General features: G+C 44.5%; 1 protein-coding gene across 3 annotated transcripts in view; it reads left to right on the top strand.

Moving 5' to 3' along the window:
• The first annotated feature begins 8,014 nt into the window (after positions 1-8,014).
• NDEL1 (nudE neurodevelopment protein 1 like 1) overlaps positions 8,015-22,057 on the top strand; it is a 35,309-nt gene continuing 21,266 nt past the window's right edge. For all 3 annotated transcript variants that reach the window (XM_060081188.1, XM_060081190.1, XM_060081189.1), the window contains exons 1-5: positions 8,015-8,103; positions 16,158-16,255; positions 18,099-18,252; positions 19,606-19,754; positions 21,695-21,831. In XM_060081188.1, the coding sequence (XP_059937171.1) occupies positions 16,170-16,255; positions 18,099-18,252; positions 19,606-19,754; positions 21,695-21,831 (526 nt within the window). In that variant the 5' untranslated portion in view covers positions 8,015-8,103; positions 16,158-16,169. The remainder of the gene's footprint in view (positions 8,104-16,157; positions 16,256-18,098; positions 18,253-19,605; positions 19,755-21,694; positions 21,832-22,057) is intronic.

The following is a 22,057-nucleotide window of genomic DNA, read 5'->3' as shown; positions in this document are numbered from 1 at the left end:
CTGCCAGGAAAACTCAAACGTGGGGCACCTCCTTCGCACTGTACACGAGAGTGCTGGTTTCTCTGTGTTCTTGTCTCCACTTTGTAGTCTGATGTTTTAAAAATCTCATATGTTTGTTGGATGAAATATAGAATCCCTTCTTTGCTGTGCTACTTTGAATGGCTTTGATTTGGAGCAAGGTGGAATGTGATATGTTTGTTAGCCCCCTGTGTTTTTCAATTTTGTCAATTGTTCATTTTTTAATAGGGGAGTTTTTTAGTAGAGTTCTAAATGATAAAAGTGCTTTGATGAAAGAAAGAAAAAGGAGAAAGAGGGAGCAGCAGAAGAGAGCAACGAAAATAACTCAGAACTTAACATTCTCTGCAGGTTTTTTATTCACTCAACAAATGTTAAGGGCTTACCACACGCCAGGTGCTACCTTAAATGCCACCCTAAGTATAAAATATTGGAAAGTCCTGGCTCCTTTTTTCCTCCTCAGTACTTATACCTGTCTGACATGCTAATGTTTCTTTATCTGTTTTCGGTTTCCATTCTTTCCCTTCTTTTCTGTAAGCTTGTTTTGTTGCCTGCCCTATCTCTGGGGCCTAGAACAGTGCCAGGCACTCAATTATATTTGTTTAATGGTTGAATTCATGATCTTTCATTCCTGCTAACTTTGACTCATTGGTTACTGGTAATGGGAATTTGGCTGAAATTGCCTGATGACAATCAGCTCAGGTTGGTAAGAAACATTCCATTTCTTCTAAGCCCTGTCATTTCATTAGAATGGTTTGGGAGTAGGCAAAACTGGTGCCACCTTGTCTGTGTAAAGGTGAATGAGCAGATATCGCTTTTGTCTGGGGACAATCACACTGTTTATGTAGGTGTGATGTCAGCAGCCCTTGGGGTTGCCAGGTGTTAACCAAATTAGCAATTAACAGTGTTGTGCCATCCTATTCTGTGGATGTGGCTGTCACTCTGGGGTGTGGGTAGTGACCATGAAGGGGCTGGGGTGAGGGACAGGGCTGACAGTGAAGACCGAAGCTTGGGGGAGTGGAGGCTCTGAAGCCAGGAAGCCCACGAGGCTGCAGACAGCTCCAGAACAGGAGGAATTCCACAGTTCAGGTAGGCTTCTGGGGAAGAAATGGGGAAGCTCCAAGAGATTCATGGGGGCACGGCAGGATATCCGGGGCCGTCGATAGGGGAAAGAGACTCTGGCAACCTCAGTTTGCCCCCCAAGATGAGGATGAGGGCCCTTTCTTTCCTGCTACCAGTAATCAGGGCAGGACTCTGGCAGGAAGGCCTGTTGTTGTAGGCTTTACCTAAATTGTCCTCATTTTTCTCACCTGCAAGAGCCACTTGTCAGCGAGCTACACCTGGAGGCCCTCAGAGGGCGAAGCATCTTGCGAGGGCCAGAAGCAGGCGGCATTTTCAGACACCACAGAAAGGGAAGGAAGAGCAAGGAGATTTGGAACCTAAAACCCCTCATAACAAAGTCATTGTACCCACTTCCTGCCTTTCTGTTGACTTACAGCCAAATGGAGTTTGAAGTTTAGGGGACAAATTCTATGGAAGAGCTGAGGTTTGGGAGCCTGAGTTGCTTTGGGTAGTTGGTGAACACTGTTTGCTCAAGAAGCTACCGAAGATGCAATAAAGGCAACAAATGGAACTTCCTTTTCCCTTCGGTACAGGGATACCCTAGGCTGAGCTCTTGATGGCTGGCTGGGTCAAGGGTTAGGGACCCACCAGAAGTGGGCATTTAAAAAAAATTTATTTTATTGAAGTATGGTTGATTTACAGTGTTGTGTTAATTTCTGCTGTACAGAAAAGTGATTCAGTTGTCTATATATACACACACACATTCTTTTTCATATTCTTCATGAAACCATTATGGTTTATCACAGGATATTGAATACAGTTCCCTGTGCTATACAATAGGACCCTGTTGTTAATCCATTCTATGTGTAATAGTTTGCATCTGCTAATCCCAAACACGCAATCCTCCCTCCCCCACCTCCCCTCCCCCTTGGCAACCACAAGTCTCTTCTCTATGTCTGTGAGTCTGTTTCTGTTTTGTAGATAAGTTCATTTGTGTCATATTTTAGATTCCACATATAAGCGATATCATATGATATTTGTCTTTCTCTTTCTGACTGACTTCACTTAGTATGACAACCTCTAGGTCCATCCATGTTGCTGCAAATGGCATTATTTCATTTTTTAAAAAAAAGATTATTTATTTATTTATTATTTATTTTTGGCTGTGTTGGGTCTTCGTCTCTGCGCGAGGACTTTCTCTAGTTGCAGTGAGCGGGGGCCACTCTTCATCGTGGTGCGCGGGCCTCTCACTGTTGTGGCCTCTCCCGTTGCGGAGCACAGGCTCCGGACGCGCAGGCTCAGCGGCCATGGCTCACGGGCCCAGCCGCTCCGCGGCATGTGGGATCTTCCCAGACTGGGGCACGAACCCGTGTCCTCTGCATCGGCAGGCGGACTCTCAACCACTGCGCCACCAGGGAAGCCCCTATTTCATTCTTTTTATGGCTGAGTAATATTCCATTGTATATGTATAGATATATATATACTTCATCTTCTTTATCCTTTCATCTGCTGATGGACATTTAGGTTTCCATGTCTTGGCTATTGTGAGTAGTGCTGCTATGAACATAGGGGTGCACAGAAGTGGGCATTTTTGAATCAGCCATGAACTGGTTATCATTCCTTATCTTGAAAGGGGAAATTTACCATCTGGTTGAAGGCTCTGGCATTCTGTAGACCACCTAGCAAGTCATTCATTCAACCAGTACTTACTGAGTGGCCACTCTCTGCCAGGCACTATGATGGAAAGCAAGATAAACTTATCTATTTAAGGCATCTGCACATATTTTTACGTTCTTAATTTCACATCTCCGTTGCCCTTTATTTTAAGGGCCTTGACAGTTTTACAGAGAAGAATCCCCTGAGCATTAAGCCCTATTTTCCCTCAGGCAGCAGCCCCTGCCACACCTTATCCTCTTATCCTGGTGTATTTCTTTTCTTTTTTTTTTTTTTTTCCGGTACGCGGGCCTCTCACTGCTGTGGCCTCTCCCGTTGCGGAGCAGAGGCTCCGGATGCGCAGGCTCAGCGGCCATGGCTCACGGGCCCAGCCGCTCCGCGGCACGTGGGATCTTCCCAGACCGGGGCATGAACCCGTGTCCTCCGCATCGGCAGGCGGACTCTCAACCACTGCGCCACCAGGGAAGCCCTGGTGTATTTCTTTATAGTACTTGTCATGACCCGACAGAAATAAATTTGTCTATTTGCTTACTGTCTTCTCCATTAGAATATGAGCTCCATGGGGGTGGGGTGTGCTTTTTATAGTTATATGGTTGAAGCCCCAGGGCCTAGAACAGAACAAGCACTATAAACCCATAGCTGATGAGTGAAAGACTTTATCAAATCACTTCTCACCTCAAGGTCCAAGTGTATAGTTGTTTTAAATTAAAAAAACAACAACTAGTAATTATCGTAAATTACGAAAGCAAAAGATGTTGCTTTGGAGATTGTGGGTGCTATAGACTGAGTTTTTTTCATATTTATTTATTTATTTATTTATGCCTGCATTGGGTTTTTGTTGCTGCGCACAGGCTTTCTCTAGTTGCGGCGAGCGGGGGCTACTCTTTGTTGCGGTGCGCGGGCTTCTCATTGCGGTGGCTTCTCTTGTTCCGAAGCATGGGCTCTAGGCACGTGGGCTTCAGTAGTTGTGGCATGTGAGCTCAGTAGTTGTGGCACAGGGGTTTAGTAGTTGTGGCTCACGGGCTTAGTTGCTCCGTGGCCTGTGGGATCTTCCCGGACCAGGGCTCGAACCCATGTCCCCTGCAATGACAGGGGGATTCTTAACCACTTCGCCACCAGGGAAGTCCCTCTAGACTGAGTTTTAAGTTTGGGGCAAGAGAAAAGTCATAATTGCTCATGATCCAAAACCCAGTTCTTTTGTAAACTAGCATCACCTAAGTTCAGCCTTTCAGACCAGTGAAAATCTTCTATGTGGTAATTTTTCTCGGAATGTGGGGCATTTTCCAGAAAGTGCTATCAGTCTTGCTTTTGGAGTTATTGCCACCAAACCATTGATTCATTCTCTCACCTGCTGCACTGTGTGGCTTGCAGGATCTTAGTTCCCCAATCAGGGATCAAACCCAGGCTGTGGCAGTGAAAACGCCGAGTCCTAACCATTGGACTGCCAGGGAATTCCCTCTCTCACTTTCATTGAAGCATGTTAAATGAGTGTTTGCTAAGTGCCTGTTGCTGGCAGATATTAGGACAATCAACATTTTTCCTGTGCTCAGTGAGCTTTGGTTCCTTGGGGGAGGTCAGACACCTCCATGACCAAAAGGCCGTGTTCAGTAAGTCTCCTGTGAACTATGCAGGGTCTACATAGTTCCTTCCTCCCGAGAGGAAGGAGCACTCACTTTGGGGCTTTAGGTATGAGGGAAGGCTTCCTGGAAGAGGTAGCAATGAGTGAGACTTCAAAAGGCAGAGAAGAATGCAGGCTGGCCCTAGGGAGCAGCTGTAGCGCATCAGGCAGTGGAAGTCAATAAAAGGCCCAGAGGGCTTCCCTGGTGGCGCAGTGGTTGAGAGTCTGCCTGCCGATGCAGGGGACACGGGTTCGTGCCCCGGTCTGGGAGGATCCCACACGCCGCGGAGCGACTGGGCCCGTGAGCCATGGCCGCTGAGCCTACACGTCCGGAGCCTGTGCTCCGCAATGGGAGAGGCCATGGCGGTGAGAGGCCCGCGTAACACATACACACACACAAAAAAGGCCCAGAGAGGAAGGGAATTGTCCATTTGGGGTACACAGTGGAGGGTCTGATTAGTCCCAGCTAGGTAGACTGTAGGATGGAGACAGGAGAAGTGGGTTGGAGTTGCTTTGGGAGGACCTTGTATTTTATCACAAAGGCAGTAGGACGCCAAAACAAGTTTTGTTGCCAGTGATGCTCTGTACACAGTGGGATTTTAGAAAGGTTATCCTGCTGGCGGTGTGCACTGCAGGGCTGGAACAAGAAATTTGAGGGAGAGAAGTTCGGGAAGGGATACTTTGGACTGGGGAGATTCAGGGGCAGAAGACTGGAAATGTATTTGAGAGTTTATGATGGGAAAGTCAGATTTCATTTCACGTGGGTGAAGTGAAAGCTGGGGAAGGGGATGATGAAGGGTGAGCTGGCGAGGCTTTTGTGCCTTTGTGACTAGGGGAGTAATGACACCATTGGCAGAAACGTGAAACCCTTTCTGGAAATTTCAGCTGTGGCAAATGGAGAATGTGTTTGAGGTTTAGACACGAAGAACTGGAGGTGGTGATGGGAATCTCGTGGACGTATCCAGCAGGCCACTAGTAACTAGCGGGCCTTTGGGTGTCCCTTGCCCAGCCTGATTGATGCCCCTATAGCTTAGCAGAAAACAGTTGGCCAAAGAGATAATGGAGATCAGACTGAATCAAACCTTTGAGTTTGAGGTGTCTGATCCCCTGATTCACTAGCTTCACATGCCCCATCTCCTCAGAGTTTTCATGGCAGGCCTGTGTGCACCGCATCACCTTTTGTGAGTGTGTGAAGTGGCTGGAGTCCACATTCTCATTGGCTGGAGTCTGTCAGCGTCCAGACCTCTCCTAAGGCAGCTGGTCAACCCCTCCTCTTCCAGCGTTGGAACCTGGCCTCTGTTTCCCGGGTCTCGGAGTTTGTGGTAGGGAAGATGGGATGCTCTCAGGGACTGTGATATTTGACCACCTTGGCTTGATCCAAGAAACACCTTGGATTGGGACCCATGCCTCAGCAAACCCCTTCCTAATGGTTTATGAAGGCAGAGGGTGGGGCAACCCTCACTCACCTTTCTACCTTCACAAAGCTGATTGTAACTTCTGTTCCCCTTAGAGGCCGCCTTCCGTCTTTACCTCTTTATTTTTCCGGGATGGACAAACTGGAAGCAGGGAGTGGGGCAAAGGCTGCTGTTACTTTGGAGAAAACTCAACCAACACAGAGGAGGGAGTTCAGTACAGGGCTTTGATACCTCTGAGAGCCCTGCCAAGCAAAGGCCATTCATTAACATGGGGCCAACACACCAGTCCTGACAAATACCAGTTCTGGTCCAGGCTGGGTGGGAGGAGTGGTGGCCTGGAAGATGACACCCACATTTTCTGCAGGGCCTGGCCTGCCATTAGGTGACTCAGTGTGTTTCCCAGGACTTGGCAGGGACCAGAGCTGCAGCCTTTATTTGCTCCTGGGGTGGGACTGTTCATTCTTGGCACCAGATTCACAGGAAGGCCTCCCTGCTCATCACTTCTGGGGCTCTGCTTTCCTGGCTGAAGCTGTGCCCTGGTGGATGAGGTCACAGGCTTCCATGATGTCCCAGGTCACTGGGGTTGCACAAAGACCTGCTTGGGTTTAAACCTCAGCTCCCCGGGCCTCAATTTTCCAGTATATAAAATGCATGTAATAATTTTAGCCTCACAAGCAGCTTGTGAGGAGATGTATGTAAAGCTCTTAGCACAGGGCTCGAGCCCAATAAGTGGTCGTTATTAATAGTCCCCTTTCTTGAGTGGCAGTAGAGTAGTGGTTAATAATGTGGTTTCTCGAGTTAGATAATCCAGACTAGGTGGGTTTGAACCTTGAGTCCTCTTTATTCTAGTTAAATGACCTTGGGCAACCTCATCTTACTGGGTCTTGGTCTCCTCTTTGGTAGACTGGGAATAATAACAGCACCTATCTCATGGGGTCATAGTGAGAATTAAATTATGCAAACCAAGCATTTAGCACAATTGCCAGTACATACAAATGGCACAACAAAAGTGAACCACTCATTATTATTATCATATCTTTTCAGAGTCTAGTTCGAGGTGCCATCCTTCCCACAATCCCATTAATTACTTCTTTGATTTTCATTGATTTGGACACCTCTTAGAATCTATCTTGCACTGCTCCTGTTTATGTCCATGCCCTCAAAAATATAACTGGACCTCCCAGGCTCACCTTGTTCTCACCTTGAGACCTTACACATCACTGTGTCCAGAAACCTCACAAACCCAATCCCAAGAGCACTGACATCAGAGAGAATTATGTTATACATCACACAGCAGAAGTTCCTAAGATTGTTTTAAAAACAGCTCTATTTCTTCGTTTTCACTCCCTAAGCAGTTGCCCATCCTCCTCTATCTCAGCCAGTTCACCCCGCCCCCCCTTCTCCAAGTCTTCTGGGGGGGAATATGTATAAATAAAATGGATTCCATTAGTTGGGGGCCCAAGGGAATGAAAACACATACACACGCATATTTACATGAATAAATATACGCTTAGATATATAAAATATACAAGTGGAAATATTTATATTCCCTCGGTGCCCTCAACGAGTCCAGTCATTCATTCAGCAAATATGTGAGCTCCCACTTTGTGCCTGGGACCAAGCTATCTGTTGGGATAAAAAAGGAATGAGGCTCCGGTTCTCATGGAACTTACATTTTACTAGAGGAAGACAAGAAGTAGTATAAAATTTCAGCTAGTGGGAATGCCGTAGAAACAACAGAGGTCTTTGTGCGAGGGAGTGACGAGGGGGCTAGAACACGCCTGCATTGGGTGGTCGAGGTGGACTCGGAGGTGAAATCTGAGCCGAGGTTCTTCTTACAAACGGGAACACTGAAACAGACGCTTGGAGGACTTGATGGCTGAAAACCGGGAGGCAGGTTGTCATCCACGGTGATGCCACCTTCCCGAACATAGAGCCTTTTTGGGGAACCACGAAGGTCGCAAACGACACGCAGTGGGGCCCAGAACACCGGCGCAGAAGGCCGCCGCCAGCTTGACGTCAGCGCGCCGGGCCCGGCGCGGTCCGGCCCCCTGTGACACCATTCTCGTCACAGCCCCGCTCAGGCCGCCCCCGCGCTTGCGCGCATGCTCAGAGCCCCGCCCCCGTGCGTCACAGAATGGCCTGTGACACCCAAGCAACCTCAGACGTGTCGGGGAGGAGCCGGGCGCGGAGGTTCGAGGAGTGGAGCTCAAGGCTGTGGAGGGGAGCGGAGCGGAGCGACTGGGCGGGCCTGGCCAGGCCAGCGGAGAGGAGACGGCGGTCGAGCGGCGGCGAACATGAGCTTTTGACACATTGGAGGTGAGCCTGTGGTGCGGGGCCGCTCCCGAGGGCGCCGGGCCGAGCCGGCGGCGCCGAGGCCTGTCCCCGGGGAACCTGCCAGCCCGGGGGCTGTGTCCGAGGCCCCGCCGGGCCGGGCTCGGCCCGGGTTCCGGGGCGACCAGTCCGGCGGTAACTGTTCCAACCGCTTTAAATGCCCCCTCCCGCCCTGGTCCGAGGTGTGACCCACCGGGGCGCCTGGAAGGGAGCGAGCCGGGCGGTCTCCCTAGGATGTGCCCGCGTCCGCGGGTGGGGTGAGGGATGGCGGGGACGAAGGCCGGGACGTGGCACCGTGGGCCCGGGCGCTGGTGGCGCAAGGAGCGGCTCCGTTGGAGGTGGTGGCGGCAGCTTAGCCATCCTCCTCCACCGCCCCTCCCCCATCCCTTCAGCTGGGAGGGTGGTTCGGAGCCGGGTTGGGTTTTGAACTCCCCTCGCTTCTCCCCCGCGGGGGGCCAGAGCGGAAGCAGCCCACCTTGGGCTCCGGTGGCATTCCCGTGACTGCCTGTCCCGAACTGCTCATCACCCCTCTTGGAGTTCAGAAAAGTGTCACCAAACGGGTTCGAGTTGCTTGTGCTGGCCTTTCTTTCTTTTTTATTTGTTGGTAAGCAACGAAGTAACCCTTTACGTTTTGCCAAGGAATTGAGGGTTCTTTCACTCCTGATCATTTCGTTACATTTCTGTAGCGCCTTTACTCGTTTCAGAACACTCTCGCTATCTCCTTTGAACCTCATCACCTGGTTAGTGGCTGTGCCTGATTCTCTTCTCGCCATTTGACGGATGGGGAAATTGAGACCAGATGGGGTGGGGGCTTAAGTGATTTCTACTGTGGATTCTACCAGTCAGTGAGTGGCTTCGCTTGGTCCAGGATTTACATCTCCCGGCTTGGAGTTCTGGTTTCTTTTTGTGGGATTTTTATACCCTTCTCAGCTAGAAAGCAAAGTAGAAAATTTGACATGCCAAAAATATACCAGAAGCTAATAGGAGATGTGTTCAAATGTTTTTGAGCAGACCTACCCAGGATAAGAACTGCTACTCAGTTGTGAGAGAAATCCTACGCTGGTACTTGGTCATGGTTGCTGGCTAATTATTTTGTCCGATAAATTGTGTTGCTTTTAATCCATTTATGAAACAGGGTAATGGCTTTGCTAAGTCATGAAGTTGGTGGGGGTAAAATGCAGCATTAAGTCATGTGTTGAAGAGAATAAAGGGGAACTAAAATATCTCCTCTGAATCTTTATTAAAGTTATTATTTAAAATCAGAGATCAGAAGGAACGAAAAAAAAAACCTTTGGTTAGTCCTGGTTGAAGTTGACTGTGTCCAGGTAGAAATCTTATGAAGCAGTTGTTTTTTTGTTCTGTTTTGGCTTTTTAAATTAAATAAATTGAAATTGGATGAGGAACACTTAAGTAGAAACCTCAGTAAAAACTTAGATTGCTTTTGTGACATCTCCAAAACTTATTTTTATTCTCATTTTAAGTCATACTGGGATAAATTTGGTTACTAAAGCTTAAAATTACTCCTGACATAAGTTTCTGAGCACTTCATAAGGTAGAAAAAGAAGTTTGATAGGACCAAAGGGAGACCATATTTACGATTGACTTTGAAAAGTTTAAAATTCTGTACGTGTCACATTTGGGAGTAGAAGAATTTTGGTAAAAAGGTATCTATTATCTATTGTGAGTTCCAGAAGAACTCTTCCAGTCTCACTAGTCCATCCTACAACTGTTAACAAGGAGACAATATCATATAAAATGGATTTTCTTAGCATTGCACAAAGAATAGTTTCTTTGTAAATATAGCATTTGGGACAGGCAGTTTTATACCCAAATGAGTTGATTTGTCAGTTGCTAGATATCTGAAGGTCACATACAGTATGATAATGCCCCATGTAGAAGTTGTCATACTTCTGGGGTTCACACTCCATCTGTATGGGACACGGTATTGAGGGAAGATTTGGGTAGTGGGGAAGAGTATATAATTATCTACTTTCATTTCAGCTTCAGAAGATTGTAGATGTGTCATTAAAGCTTTTTCTTTTTTTTGGTAGCAGTATAGTTTTCTGTATTGACTAACTTTCTGTAGTCTAATATCTCCAGTTACATAGTTTCAGATAACACAGTGAACACATCCTCCTGCTGTAACTTGAAGCAAAATGAACAGATTGTCTTTATAGCCCCTGAGAAGGTATTTTGAATATCTGCAGTGGTAGCAAATTTTTGTTATTTGTAAAAAAAAAAAAAAAAATCCAATTTCTGTAAAGGCTAAGTCTCGTGAATAAAATTAGAGTGATAAAGCTGGATAATACCAATTAGGCAGTAGAAATGAGGTATGACCACAAAGAAAGCTTTTTGTTTAATTTTTAATCTGGTTCTTCAAGGCTATTCCAGAAGAGGTTTTAGAAATGTTTTCAGTAATGGTGGTATCACTGAAATATGCACATAGCTTCCAGAAGTGATTAATTTTAAGGAATCATTTGTATGTTTTAAATTCTGAAGCACATTTATTTTGTGGTTATACTTCAAAGGTCTGCAACTGAACGACCAGTTTTTTAAAATAATTTAACCACGCAACGAAGACCCGGTGCAACCACATAAAAAAATGAAATTTATGCTGCGTTTACTGTGCCAGACTTCGTACTAAGTACTTTCAAATGTTAACACACTTAATCTTCAAAACAACCCTATCTTAATTATTATCCCCATTTTACCGGTGAGGAAGTGGGTCCCTGAGTGGTGAAGTAACTTGCCCAAGGTCCACTAGTGAGTAGAGAGAGGACTCTGATTCCAACCTGGGCCGTTTGGCTCCAGGGTCTGGGCGCTTAACTGCTGTGCTGTGCTGCTCCTACCGCTTGTTACCCTCTTCAGTGTTTTTAATTGATTTGTTTGGAAAAGCTGATGGTCATTTTAGTAAAAGCCTTCTGGCATAGATTGCTGTTTGAGGGACCAATAAGTGAGTTGTAAAAGTAACCTGTTAATTAGAAAAATTGTAGTCTATGCTCAATTCACATAAGATTCAGCAAGAAAACAGAAGCGAGTATGAAATAAAAACACATATTAAAATAATTTGGCTAGAATTATTTGACACTGAGCTAAGTAGTTGGACAAGGAAAATACAAGAAATAGAACTAGATTCTCAAGAAGTTTCACACGAAAGGCTATTTAAAACCTGAGTCTCCAGGGGACACTGATGGAAAAATTAGTAGTTGTATTAAGAATACGGCCCTATTCAAGAACCAAAAAAACAGGGACAAATGGACACTTTATAGTATACCCAGAGGTGTAAACAGTGAGATTCCTCAGGGGACACTACTTAGCTAAGCACTCTTCAGAGTAATAACAGCTGTAGGTCCTCTGATACTGTATAAATGGGTCAACAACAACAATGAAAAACAGCCTCACACAGAAAAGTTTCAAACTGGGCATGTGAACGATAACATTTGTAGATAAAAACAACCCTAACCCTATTTGTAGAAGGGTTGGCTCCACATTCAAATACATTCAAGTAAATGTTAGATGCCAAAGGAGGCATCTAGTAGTCATTATGAACTTCCATAAGGACATTGGCCCATGGACCAATCGCCAGAATCATCAAATACTGCATAGTAACAGAAGGAGTACTGGAAACTGTACAAGTATCCTACCTGCGAATAAAATGTTGACATGCTGAAGTAGCATCAGTCACTGAACTCCAGAAAGGCATGTCTGTAATCTAGAGAAGTTCCAAAGCAAGACAACAAAAATATTTAAGGGATCCAGATGGCTGCCAAGTGAATACAAAGCTAAAAGGATAAGAAATATTCACTTTGAGAAGACCAAGGCTGAGAGGTATTATCATCAAAGTCTACAGAATTAGGGCCTAAAAAAGAATACAGACTTGTTTACCAAATCCTAGAATCTTTAAAGGGAGCAACACACTAAATATATGGTAAATTTAAGACCAAATATACTGTGTTTTGATCTCTCTGGAGTTTCCAACTTGCTTTTTTTTCTTGTTGACACAAGAGTGATGTCCTTTTATCATAACCTCAGATCTATCCAGCTTCCCAGTCATGGTGTCTGTTATGGGATTCCTCCGTTTTCCTGGAGCCATCCATCTGGACTGAGTGACTCTCGGGACGTGATGGACTAGGCTTCATCTTGGGATGTTTCTTCTTTGCATTCCTGGGTTGGAGCCACTATTTCCTATAGCCTGTGCCATCCAGGTCTTGTTGTTCTCTCTTTTGTAACTGTCTCAGGAGATGTGTGGGAGGTAACCCTCCTGAGTTCTTGTATGAGAAGAGTTCTCTCATTTCCTGAATTACCTGTTTCCTCTAGGTTCAGTAGGTCCTAGGATTTTCTTACTCATGCTGCTGGCTTTTCTCATTTGTCTGGTGGTTCTTGGTTGTCCATTTATATTTAAGAATTAAAGGCTGGACAGTGATTATTTTAGGTAGCTAGTGTGCAGCGGTTATTGCCAAGGCTCTCCCCAGTAAGTCCCAGCAGCTCCCTATTCTGTGATGTGGAGCCTATGCTGAGCTTTATAAGTGACTGTGAATGTGGCTTGGCCTGCCTCAGACTGATAATTTTGTCTAGCCGGAGAATGATAGGTTTTATAATCCTGATTTAATACATGGTGGTGTATTGTGAGGTAGAAATAAACTGCCCACACATCTTTTGGCTTACACCATTTCTGAAATAGGAATTTCTATATTAATAAAGGAAAGCAGTACTTTGAAAGCAAAGAGGGAATAATAGGGAAAAAAGATTATAAGTCAGATTCAAATATTAGACTTCTACAGTGTTACATGTTCCTGGTGAGGCAGAAGGGATTTATAAGTAAGACACAGTCCTGCTCTTGGAAACTACCTGGAGAGACACAACCTTTCATCGCTCTTCAAATATTTCTTGTTTAAAATAGAGTAAGTAGCAGCAGAACTTTGCTTCTTGTGTCCCTTAGATCTTCATAACATTTTGCAAAACCATAATTTATTGATTGAGTATGAGAAACTGAATATTTGAGGTGCACATTGATACATGGTTGCCAGTGTTCCAGTGGCAAATGTGTCTCTCCAGATTTGAGGACCAGCACCCAGGAGCTTCTTTAAGGCTGGATTCATAGATTAAGGCTAGATTCATAGATTTCAAACGTAATTAACTTTTTTTTTTTTTTTTTTGCATTTTGGGAAAAGACCTTATATAGAGGATTCAAGGGACACAATGATTGTTGCCTCACCCTGAGGCGCTTCTCTCATGTGTCCTGTAATTATATCTTCAGCTGGGTTGTCAAGGAGACTTAAGCAATGAGTCTGAGGGTTTTTTTTTTTTCTTTCTTTTTTTTTTTTTTTTTTGCGGTACGCGGGCCTCTTACTGTTGTGGCCCCTCCCGCTGCGGAGCACAGGCTCCGGACGCGCAGGCTCAGCGGCCATGGCTCACGGGCCCAGCTGCTCTGTGGCATGTGGGATCTTCCCGGACCGGGACACGAACCCGTGTCCCCTGCATCGGCAAGCAGACTCTCAACCACTGCACCACCAGGGAAGCCCCTGAGGGGTTTTTGATACCACGTGGTGATGCCCTTAACTGCTCTGGATACTCTTCTGAGATACAAATAAACCTCTTGCTACTGGATTAGCCTCATCTTCATTCACACCTTACTACAAATTAAATTACAGTTACAAATAAGATTATCCCTACATCTGGGGAAATTGAGTAGGAATTGGGAACTTTGATGAAGAGATAGGATTATAAAATTAATCAGTATTATTTACTAACCAGTATACATATTTGAAGAAACAAGTCAGCTAATATAGTCCAAACCCTTATTAGATGAAAAAACTGAGACTTTAAGAGATTAAGCAGATTGCTTAATTGCCATTAAGGAATTTAATGGCAGAGTGGGAACCCTAGAACCCAGTCTCAGCAGGACTCCTAACTCTGTGGGTTTTACATTTTAGTATGCTGTCATGCTATAACGGTATCTTCAAGAGTAGAAAAACAGACAAAAGTGTGCCAGTGTAGGGGTAATAAGATTAGAGGAGGGTGCATTAAGTGCTGAATGTTTATCCAGCACTTAACAATGTCTGACACATTGTAGGTGCTCAGTAAACGTCTGTAAGCGCTATGTACTTTCTCTGAGCAAAGTGCTGTGCTTAGTGCCAGGAAGAGATGCCAAGTATGTCAAGGACCATCTCTTTTCAGAGAACTCTTAGGCTGATTGGTAATTTAAGTTAATTAGAAGATTGACTAATATGCCAAAAGTAATAATAGACGATGTGGTCAGGAAAGACTTGACTAAAACCGGAAGAAGTCACAGTAGGCCGCAAAAGCGTTACACTAAATGTATATATTGATAGTTACATTTTAATTTTATTCAACTAGAAGCCATTCTTGTGTCTCTTTGGTATACCTACCCTCAAGTTGAAGTTCTGTATTTGTTCTTGTCCATGTCTTTTCTAAACATTCGTGAGTAGTGGGTCCTGCTGGATGAATTACGTGTTCTCTACAACTTCAAGTTTTAATTTACTTTTTAAATTTATTTTTGGCTGCTTTGGGTCTTCATTGCTGTGTGCAGGCTTTCTCTAGTTGCGGCGAAAGGGGGCTACTCTTTGATGCGGTGAAATGGCTTCTCGTTGCGGAGCACGGGCTCTAGGCATGTGGGCTTCAGTAGTTGTGGCATGTGGGCTCAGTAGTTGTGGCACACGGGCTCTAGAGCGCAGGCTCAGTAGTTGTGGCACATGGGCTTCGTTGCTCCGTGGCATGTGGGATCAGACCAGGGCTCGAACCCGTGTCCCCTGCATTGGCAGGCGGATTCTTAACCATTGTGCCACCAGAGAAATCCCTATTAATTTACTTTTAAAGCTGGCCTTGAATTCTTGCTACCCAGTATGGATTAGGTTGAATCAATTTTGGTTTAATTTAATAAATATTATTGAATATCTGCTATTGTGCAGGCAATGTGCTGGGGTTGAAATCCGTAAGAATAATTCACAGCCTAATAGGGGGAGGTGTAAGCAAATGCATTATTATGTGGTAAATATATGCATGAAAGCATATTCATGGGGCCAAGAGTTTGGGAGATTTTAGTGCTGTCTGGGTGAGGACAGGAAATTATTTCTGCAAAAGATGACAGCTAGGTTTTAAAGGATAAATAGGAGCTTTCTAAATGCACAAGGAAGGAGAGCCATTCCAGGTAGGGAAAATATCCAGACCTGAAGCAGAATGGTGCGTTAGGACAATTTTGAACAGTATTGCTGGAATTTTTGAACAGTATTGCTGGAATATAAAGTAGGATGCTTGGGGCAAGGGTTGTAGGAGGTAAGACTGAAACACTTAGGTGTGAATCTAGGACAAGCCCAACGTCTTTGGTATTCCATTGGGCCTGACAGTCAGTTGGGAATTTTAGGTAGCCAGTCTAAATGCAAGGTTAACTAAATAGATATTTTTTAACCCACTCTGAAAGCCTTGGGAGACGAACCAAGGTGAAAGAACATTGAAGTTGAAGAATTAGTGGGCTTATGGAGGAAGCTTGGGACTTAAAAGATAATTAACAGGAGATTTTTAGAAGTGTAATGATAGTAAATTATTGGGAATGTGGTCCCTGATCTCCTCGAAAGGCTACCTGGCATAAAATGTTTCAAGCAGGTGTTTTGAAGCAATTGTACAACAGAGAAGGGCACGCAGCAGTAGCAACTCTGACAGTAAGCTTGTTTTCTGTCACCTGATTCCCGGAAGATCAGTTCGCTGTGAACCAGCTGCAGGATGATTCTGTGGGGTCAACTCCCCAGAACCTAGTGCCGCCACCAGAAGGGCTTCACGTGGCTTCCGTGACTTTGTTCATCTCCTCTCCTGACCCCGTCCACAATGCTGGTGGTCCCTGTGAGTGGGGCAGTGAAGAGATTTAGGTGCCTGAGCTTACTGTAATAAAGAGTTAACTGCTCTTAGAATCTTTCATGTTTGACTCCCTCCAAAATGCTGGAGATTTAGTGTCATCCCAGACTTTATACTTTTACTAAGATTCTTATGTTCTCTATTAATTTATTTTCGTCTTTAATATTTCACAGGCTTTCTTGATCATGGATGGTGAAGATATACCAGATTTTTCAAGTTTAAAGGAGGAAACTGCTTATTGGAAGGAACTTTCCTTGAAGTATAAACAAAGGTAATGTTGAAAAGCATCCTAAAGATAGGAGAGGGCTTTGGAATACATAATCTGTAGTTTGTGCCTTTTTTTTTTTTTTTTTAACAAAGCTAAATTTAGAGTTTCTGATATAGGATTAAGATTCTAGAAATAGTCATAGCATTGCTTGTATTTAAATAATATAAAAATGACATAAATCCTTATATTACTCAAATTATTAAAATAGTAAGAAAACTGTCATTTATGATTTCTCCTGGTAGTTTACCTCCTTTTATAAAGCTTATTACTGCTCTTGGCCATCTTTGGCCTGCTCGGTGCACAGATTCTGCCTCATCATTTTGGTCTTTTGGAGATTCTGATAAGCTCTCTAGGGCTTCATAGGGTAGACTTTGTTCAGGCAGGTGTTATCAGTGTCTGGAGCCAGCAAAGCTTTGAGGGAGGGACAAGAGCTTCAGGGGTATATGGAGCATTTTATAAAATCTCAGTCATTTCAATTAGTTGGGAAAACTTGTAGATAACCTTTTAAGTACCAAAACTTATCTTAAATTTCTTTTTAAAATGAAATCTTTCTAAAATATATATACATCTTCCAACTTTGGTTAACAGTTTAGTAAGACTTATCAAACCTTTTTTTTTTTGGGCTGCATTGGGTCTTCATTGCTGTGCATGGGCTTCTCATTGCGGTGGCTTGTCTTGTTGCGGAGCACAGGCTCTAGGCTCGCTGTCTTCCGTAGTTGTGGCTCGTGGGCTTCAGTAGTCGTGGCTCGTGGGCTCTAGAGCGCAGGCTCAGTAGTTGTGGCGCATGGGCTTAGTTGCTCCGCGGCATGTGAGATCTTCCCAGACCAGGGCTTGAACCCTTGTCCCCTGCATTGGCAGGCGGATTCTTTTTTTTTTTTTTTTTTTTGCGGTATGCGGGCCTCTCACTGTTGTGGCCTCTCCCGTTGCGGAGCACAAGCTCCAGACGCGCAGGCTCAGTGGCCATGGCTCACAGGCCCAAACGCTCTGCAGCATGTGGGATCCTCCCGGACCGGGGCACGAACCCGTGTCCCCTGCTTCAGCAGGTGAACTCTCAACCACTGCACCACCAGGGAAGTCCTGTCAAACCTTTTATTGCTATTTCACTGTTATTGCTGAAGCCAGATACTGTACTGTGCTAGTGGATATGGAAAGTGTGCGTCTGTGGCAGGGGTTCTTAGTCTTTTTGTGCCATAGGTGCCTTCATAGGCTGGGGAAAGCCTATGGACCCCTTCTCAGAATAACATTTTTATTTTATTTTATTTTACTTTATTTTTTATTTATTATTTTTTTCACGGTATGCGGGCCTCTCACTGTTGTGGCCTCTCCCGTTGCGGAGCACAGGCTCCGGACGTGCAGGCTCAGCGGCCATGGCTCACGGGCCCAGCCGCCCCGCGGCACGCGGGATCCTCCCGGACCGGGGCATGAACCCGCGCCCCCTGCATCGGCAGGCAGACTCTCAACGACTGCACCACCAGGGAAGCCCCAGAATAACATTTTTAAACGCATAAAATTAAATAGTAGAATTACAGAGGAAACCAATTATATTGAAAAAACAAATCTAAATGTTAAACTAATTTGTGGATAGTAATATGTGCTTCTTTATCAACATGTTAAATAAGAAAGAGGGGTGAGCGTATAAAAAATCAATCCTTTTGAGGCTCATAACTTATTTTCATTGAACCCTGAATATAGCGTAAGAGATGCAAAATAGATGGCCTTTATTGTTTAGTATATTTTATGGTAGCATAACGTTCAGGCAAAAATTATTGAATTGATATATAATCATCTTCAGGATGATCCTTATGCTTCTACTATAACCGATCTTTCCCGCTTTGTTTTTGATTAGCTTCCAGGAAGCTCGGGATGAGCTAGTTGAATTCCAGGAAGGAAGCAGAGAATTAGAAGCAGAGTTGGAGGCACAGTTAGTACAGGCTGAACAAAGAAATAGAGACTTGCAAGCTGATAACCAAAGACTGAAGTATGAAGTGGAAGCATTAAAGGTAATTGTGGCAGTAAAAGCTGGTGTCTCATTTGCTGGGTTTTATTAAAATGAGAAATACATTCTTTTAGGTGGAGCTTAAGAGCAGCAGGCAACATAAAAATGTAAAAAGGCCTAGAATTTTTGACAAAAACTGTTTGCTTTCATGGAACCAAGGGAAAGGTGGTTTAGAGTTCAGGAGTTCACGTGGAAACTGTAGCTGTCAGTTTTTTAGCTGTAATGTTCCTAGCTATGATATTATGTTGTAGTTCCTATAATTTTCAAAAGCTGCCTGATTATTTGTTTTGACAGAGTACCTCATTGTGTGGCACTTTAAAATTCTATTTGTATGAAATACACATTTATTTCATTATGGTGTGTAGTCCCTTTAGTTTTGGAGTTTAGTTTTAAAAAATTCCCTTCTAACAAGGAATTTTCAGGAGTGAAAGATTAACCCCTTTTTGCTGCTCTTCCTCACATGCCTAAGCCAGATGCTTGGGGTGTTCCTGTGTCTGGGCAGTGGGGTAGATTTGGGGAAGGTGAGGTATAGGGAATTTGAACTCTTGTCAGTCAACTTCTTTGTACTTACCCTGGGCTGCATTCAGCCTAAGAACCTGGAGGTTCCCCCACCAAGATTGAGGTTTTTAAGGCAACGGTTTCACTATTTTACCTCTTTTCAGAGAGATCATTATTAGATTTCTTTGAGAGGAGAATGATTGACTAATTTTATATGAGTTAAGGCACTTGGAATGAATGTGTCATTGTTTTTTTTTTTTTTTTTTTTTTTTTGCGGTACGTGGGCCTCTCACTGCTGTGGCCTCTCCCGTTGCGGAGCACAGGCTCCGGACGCGCAGGCTCAGCGGCCACGGCCCACGGGCCCCGCCGCTCCACAGCATGTGGGATCCTCCCGGACCGGGGCACGAACCCGCGTCCCCTGCATTGGCAGGCGGACTCTCAACCACTGCGCCACCAGGGAAGCCCTATTGTTTTTTTTTTTTTTTTTTTTTTTGCTGTACGCGGGCCTCTCACTGTTGTGGCCTCCCCCATTGCAGAGCACAGGCTCCAGACGCACAGGCCCAGCGGCCATGGCTCACGGGCCCAGCCTCTCCGCGGCATGTGGGATCTTCCCAGACCGGGGCACGAACCCGTATCCCCTGCATCGGCAGGCGGACTCTCAACCACTGCGCCACCAGGGAAGCCCCCTATTGTTTTTAAATAGTGTAAAAAGGAGAGAGGGGTACCATCAACTCAGATTGTGGGTGAATCTCTTGGATCCCACCCGCCCCCGTCCCACCCCTTACTTGGGTTACATCCTTTATTAAAGAAAACGATATGTTAATGACACATGCTTTCCTTCCTATACCCACACCTTCAGGAGAAACTGGAGCATCAGTATGCACAGAGCTACAAGCAGGTCTCAGTATTAGAAGATGATCTAAGTCAGACCCGGGCCATTAAGGAGCAGCTACATAAGTACGTGAGGGAGCTGGAGCAGGCCAACGACGACCTGGAGCGGGCGAAGCGGTACGTGAGCGGTGTGCCTTCTGTTGCAGTGACCGAAGGTGGCAGTCAGTGATTAGAATTTGGTTTTAGGCTAACCCTAGCACCTAGATCTAAGTTCTAGAACATTTCCTTTTGGTATTTCATGTCACCTGTAACTCGTCACATTGAAACTTACCAAAATCCTGATCTCCCCAGATAATGCCCTTCCACGCTTTTCTTTCTGTTTTTCCTTTTTCCTTCTTTCAGGTACCATTGTTGATCCTGTTGGTTTTTCTTTAAAACATGTCTCATTCATTCCTCCATCTTCCCTGTATGTTCTCAGTACTACCACACTTCTTGAAGGTCCTCACATCTTATACCTGAATCCTGCAGTTAATTCCTAGCTGATCTGTCTTTAAATTTTCACTGCTTTTTATTCTCTTCTGTTTTAATACTGACCAATGAATTATCTCAAAATAATGCTTTTATTATGATTTTGCTGAACAGCCTATAGTGGCTTGCCATTACTTTGCCAAGATTGCATATATCTATAATTAGTTGTTTCTTAACCATTCCAAACTTAATTGCTATTACTTTACAATTATTGTCTGATATTCCTTTCCTTAGTATCTGAGTGACACTTAAATGCTTGGCATGATGCTAGAGTTGAGGATACATAGATAAGCTAGCCACTGCCCTTGGGCGTGACAGAGACAATCCACGTGGTAAACACTGGTACGAGGAATGTACAGACTGCTCCAGGGCATAGAGAAGGGCACAGGTAAAGTACTCTGTGGTAACTGGGGAAGCTGAGTCTGCAAGGAGGAGTAGATGTTAACCGGTGAAGAGAGAGATGCGAAGGCAGAGAGGCAGGAAAGTGCATGAGGTATTAATACTTCACTTTGACTGAAGTGTGTAAAGACAGTATGGCTGAACAAGATGAGACTGGAAGATGTTTGGGGCCAGGTTGTGGAGAACCTTGTGCTCGGCTATGTTTGAAAGTCATTCTGTAGGCAAAGAGGTGCTCCTTAAGAATTTTTAAACAAAGGAGTATTATCAGATTGTGATTTGGGAAGATAATACTGAGGAATTGAAAGTAGGGAGGAGGAGATGTGAAGGCTACTGAGGAGTAATCCAGGTGATGGATGAAGAATTAAGCCAAGGGCAGAAGGTTGGAGGAGAGCAAATGGAATTGAGAGGCATTTGGACAGTTGACAGGAGGTGGTAAAATGGACACGGCATTGAGCAGCGGTCCCCAACCTTTTGGCACCAGGGACCGGTTTCGTGGAAGACAGTTGTTCCACAGACAGGGACGTGGGGGTGGGTGGGGGTGGAGTGGGGGTGGTGTTCAGGCGGTAATGTGAGCGATGGGGAGCGGCAGATGGAGCTTCGCTCACTCACGTCGCTCACCTCCTGCTGGGGACCCCTGGCACTGAGAGTTCTAACTTGAGGTTAGGAAAATTGATTTCTGTAGCACATAGTGGGTAGAGGGCATGTAGCAGGTACCTGTCAATGTTTGCTTAATAAAAAAGATGAGAAATACAGGAAGAAGAAAAGCTTGGTAGGAAGAAAGTAAATAGAGTGGGACCTGGGACCGCATTTTAAACTAATTCTTAGTTAATTCTTAACATACTCTAAAACTATTGAAAAGTTTTCTTCCTGAAAATATGTAAACTTCATTGACTCATGTTTAAAGTCCAATGGGGAGATATAAATTGTATGATAAGTAGGCTTCCTTTAAGAAACTTGAAGGAATTTAGATGGGAATTTAAGACAAAAGAATACATCGAATGGCCCCAAATGATAGTAGAGACACTAAATGCACCAGAGGTCAGAAGGGGGCGAGGTCATTCTCTTTTAACTGGGCCAGGCTTTCTAGGTCAGGAAATGGCATGAGATAAACTGACAGTTTCCTTTTGTAGTAGCTATTTGCACGTTATTTATTTAATTCATGGACTCTAATTTTTTTTTTTTTTTTTTAGGGCAACAATAGTTTCGCTGGAGGACTTTGAACAAAGGCTAAATCAAGCCATTGAACGAAATGCATTTTTAGAAAGTGAACTTGATGAAAAGGAATCTTTGCTGGTCTCTGTACAGAGGTTAAAGGATGAAGCAAGAGGTAAAATTTATACTTAAAGAATATTTATTACCTTACTGTCCCGGAGCCAGAGTGCTAAACTAGCTTCAGGATCAACTTTTTAAAGCTACACATTTATATGCTTTTGTCAAACACTATGCTAAGTACTTTTAATCTGTTTATTCAGTATCTACATCATCAACTCTAGGAGGTAGGAATTATTATCCCCATTTTATAGGTCAGAAAACTGAGGCACAGAGAGGTTGTG

This window comes from Mesoplodon densirostris, chromosome 18, assembly GCF_025265405.1.
Source record: "Mesoplodon densirostris isolate mMesDen1 chromosome 18, mMesDen1 primary haplotype, whole genome shotgun sequence".
In the NCBI taxonomy this organism is placed as follows: Eukaryota; Metazoa; Chordata; class Mammalia; order Artiodactyla; family Ziphiidae; genus Mesoplodon; species Mesoplodon densirostris.
Note: the sequence above shows the minus strand (reverse complement) of the source record. Positions and strands in the feature narration are given on the sequence as shown.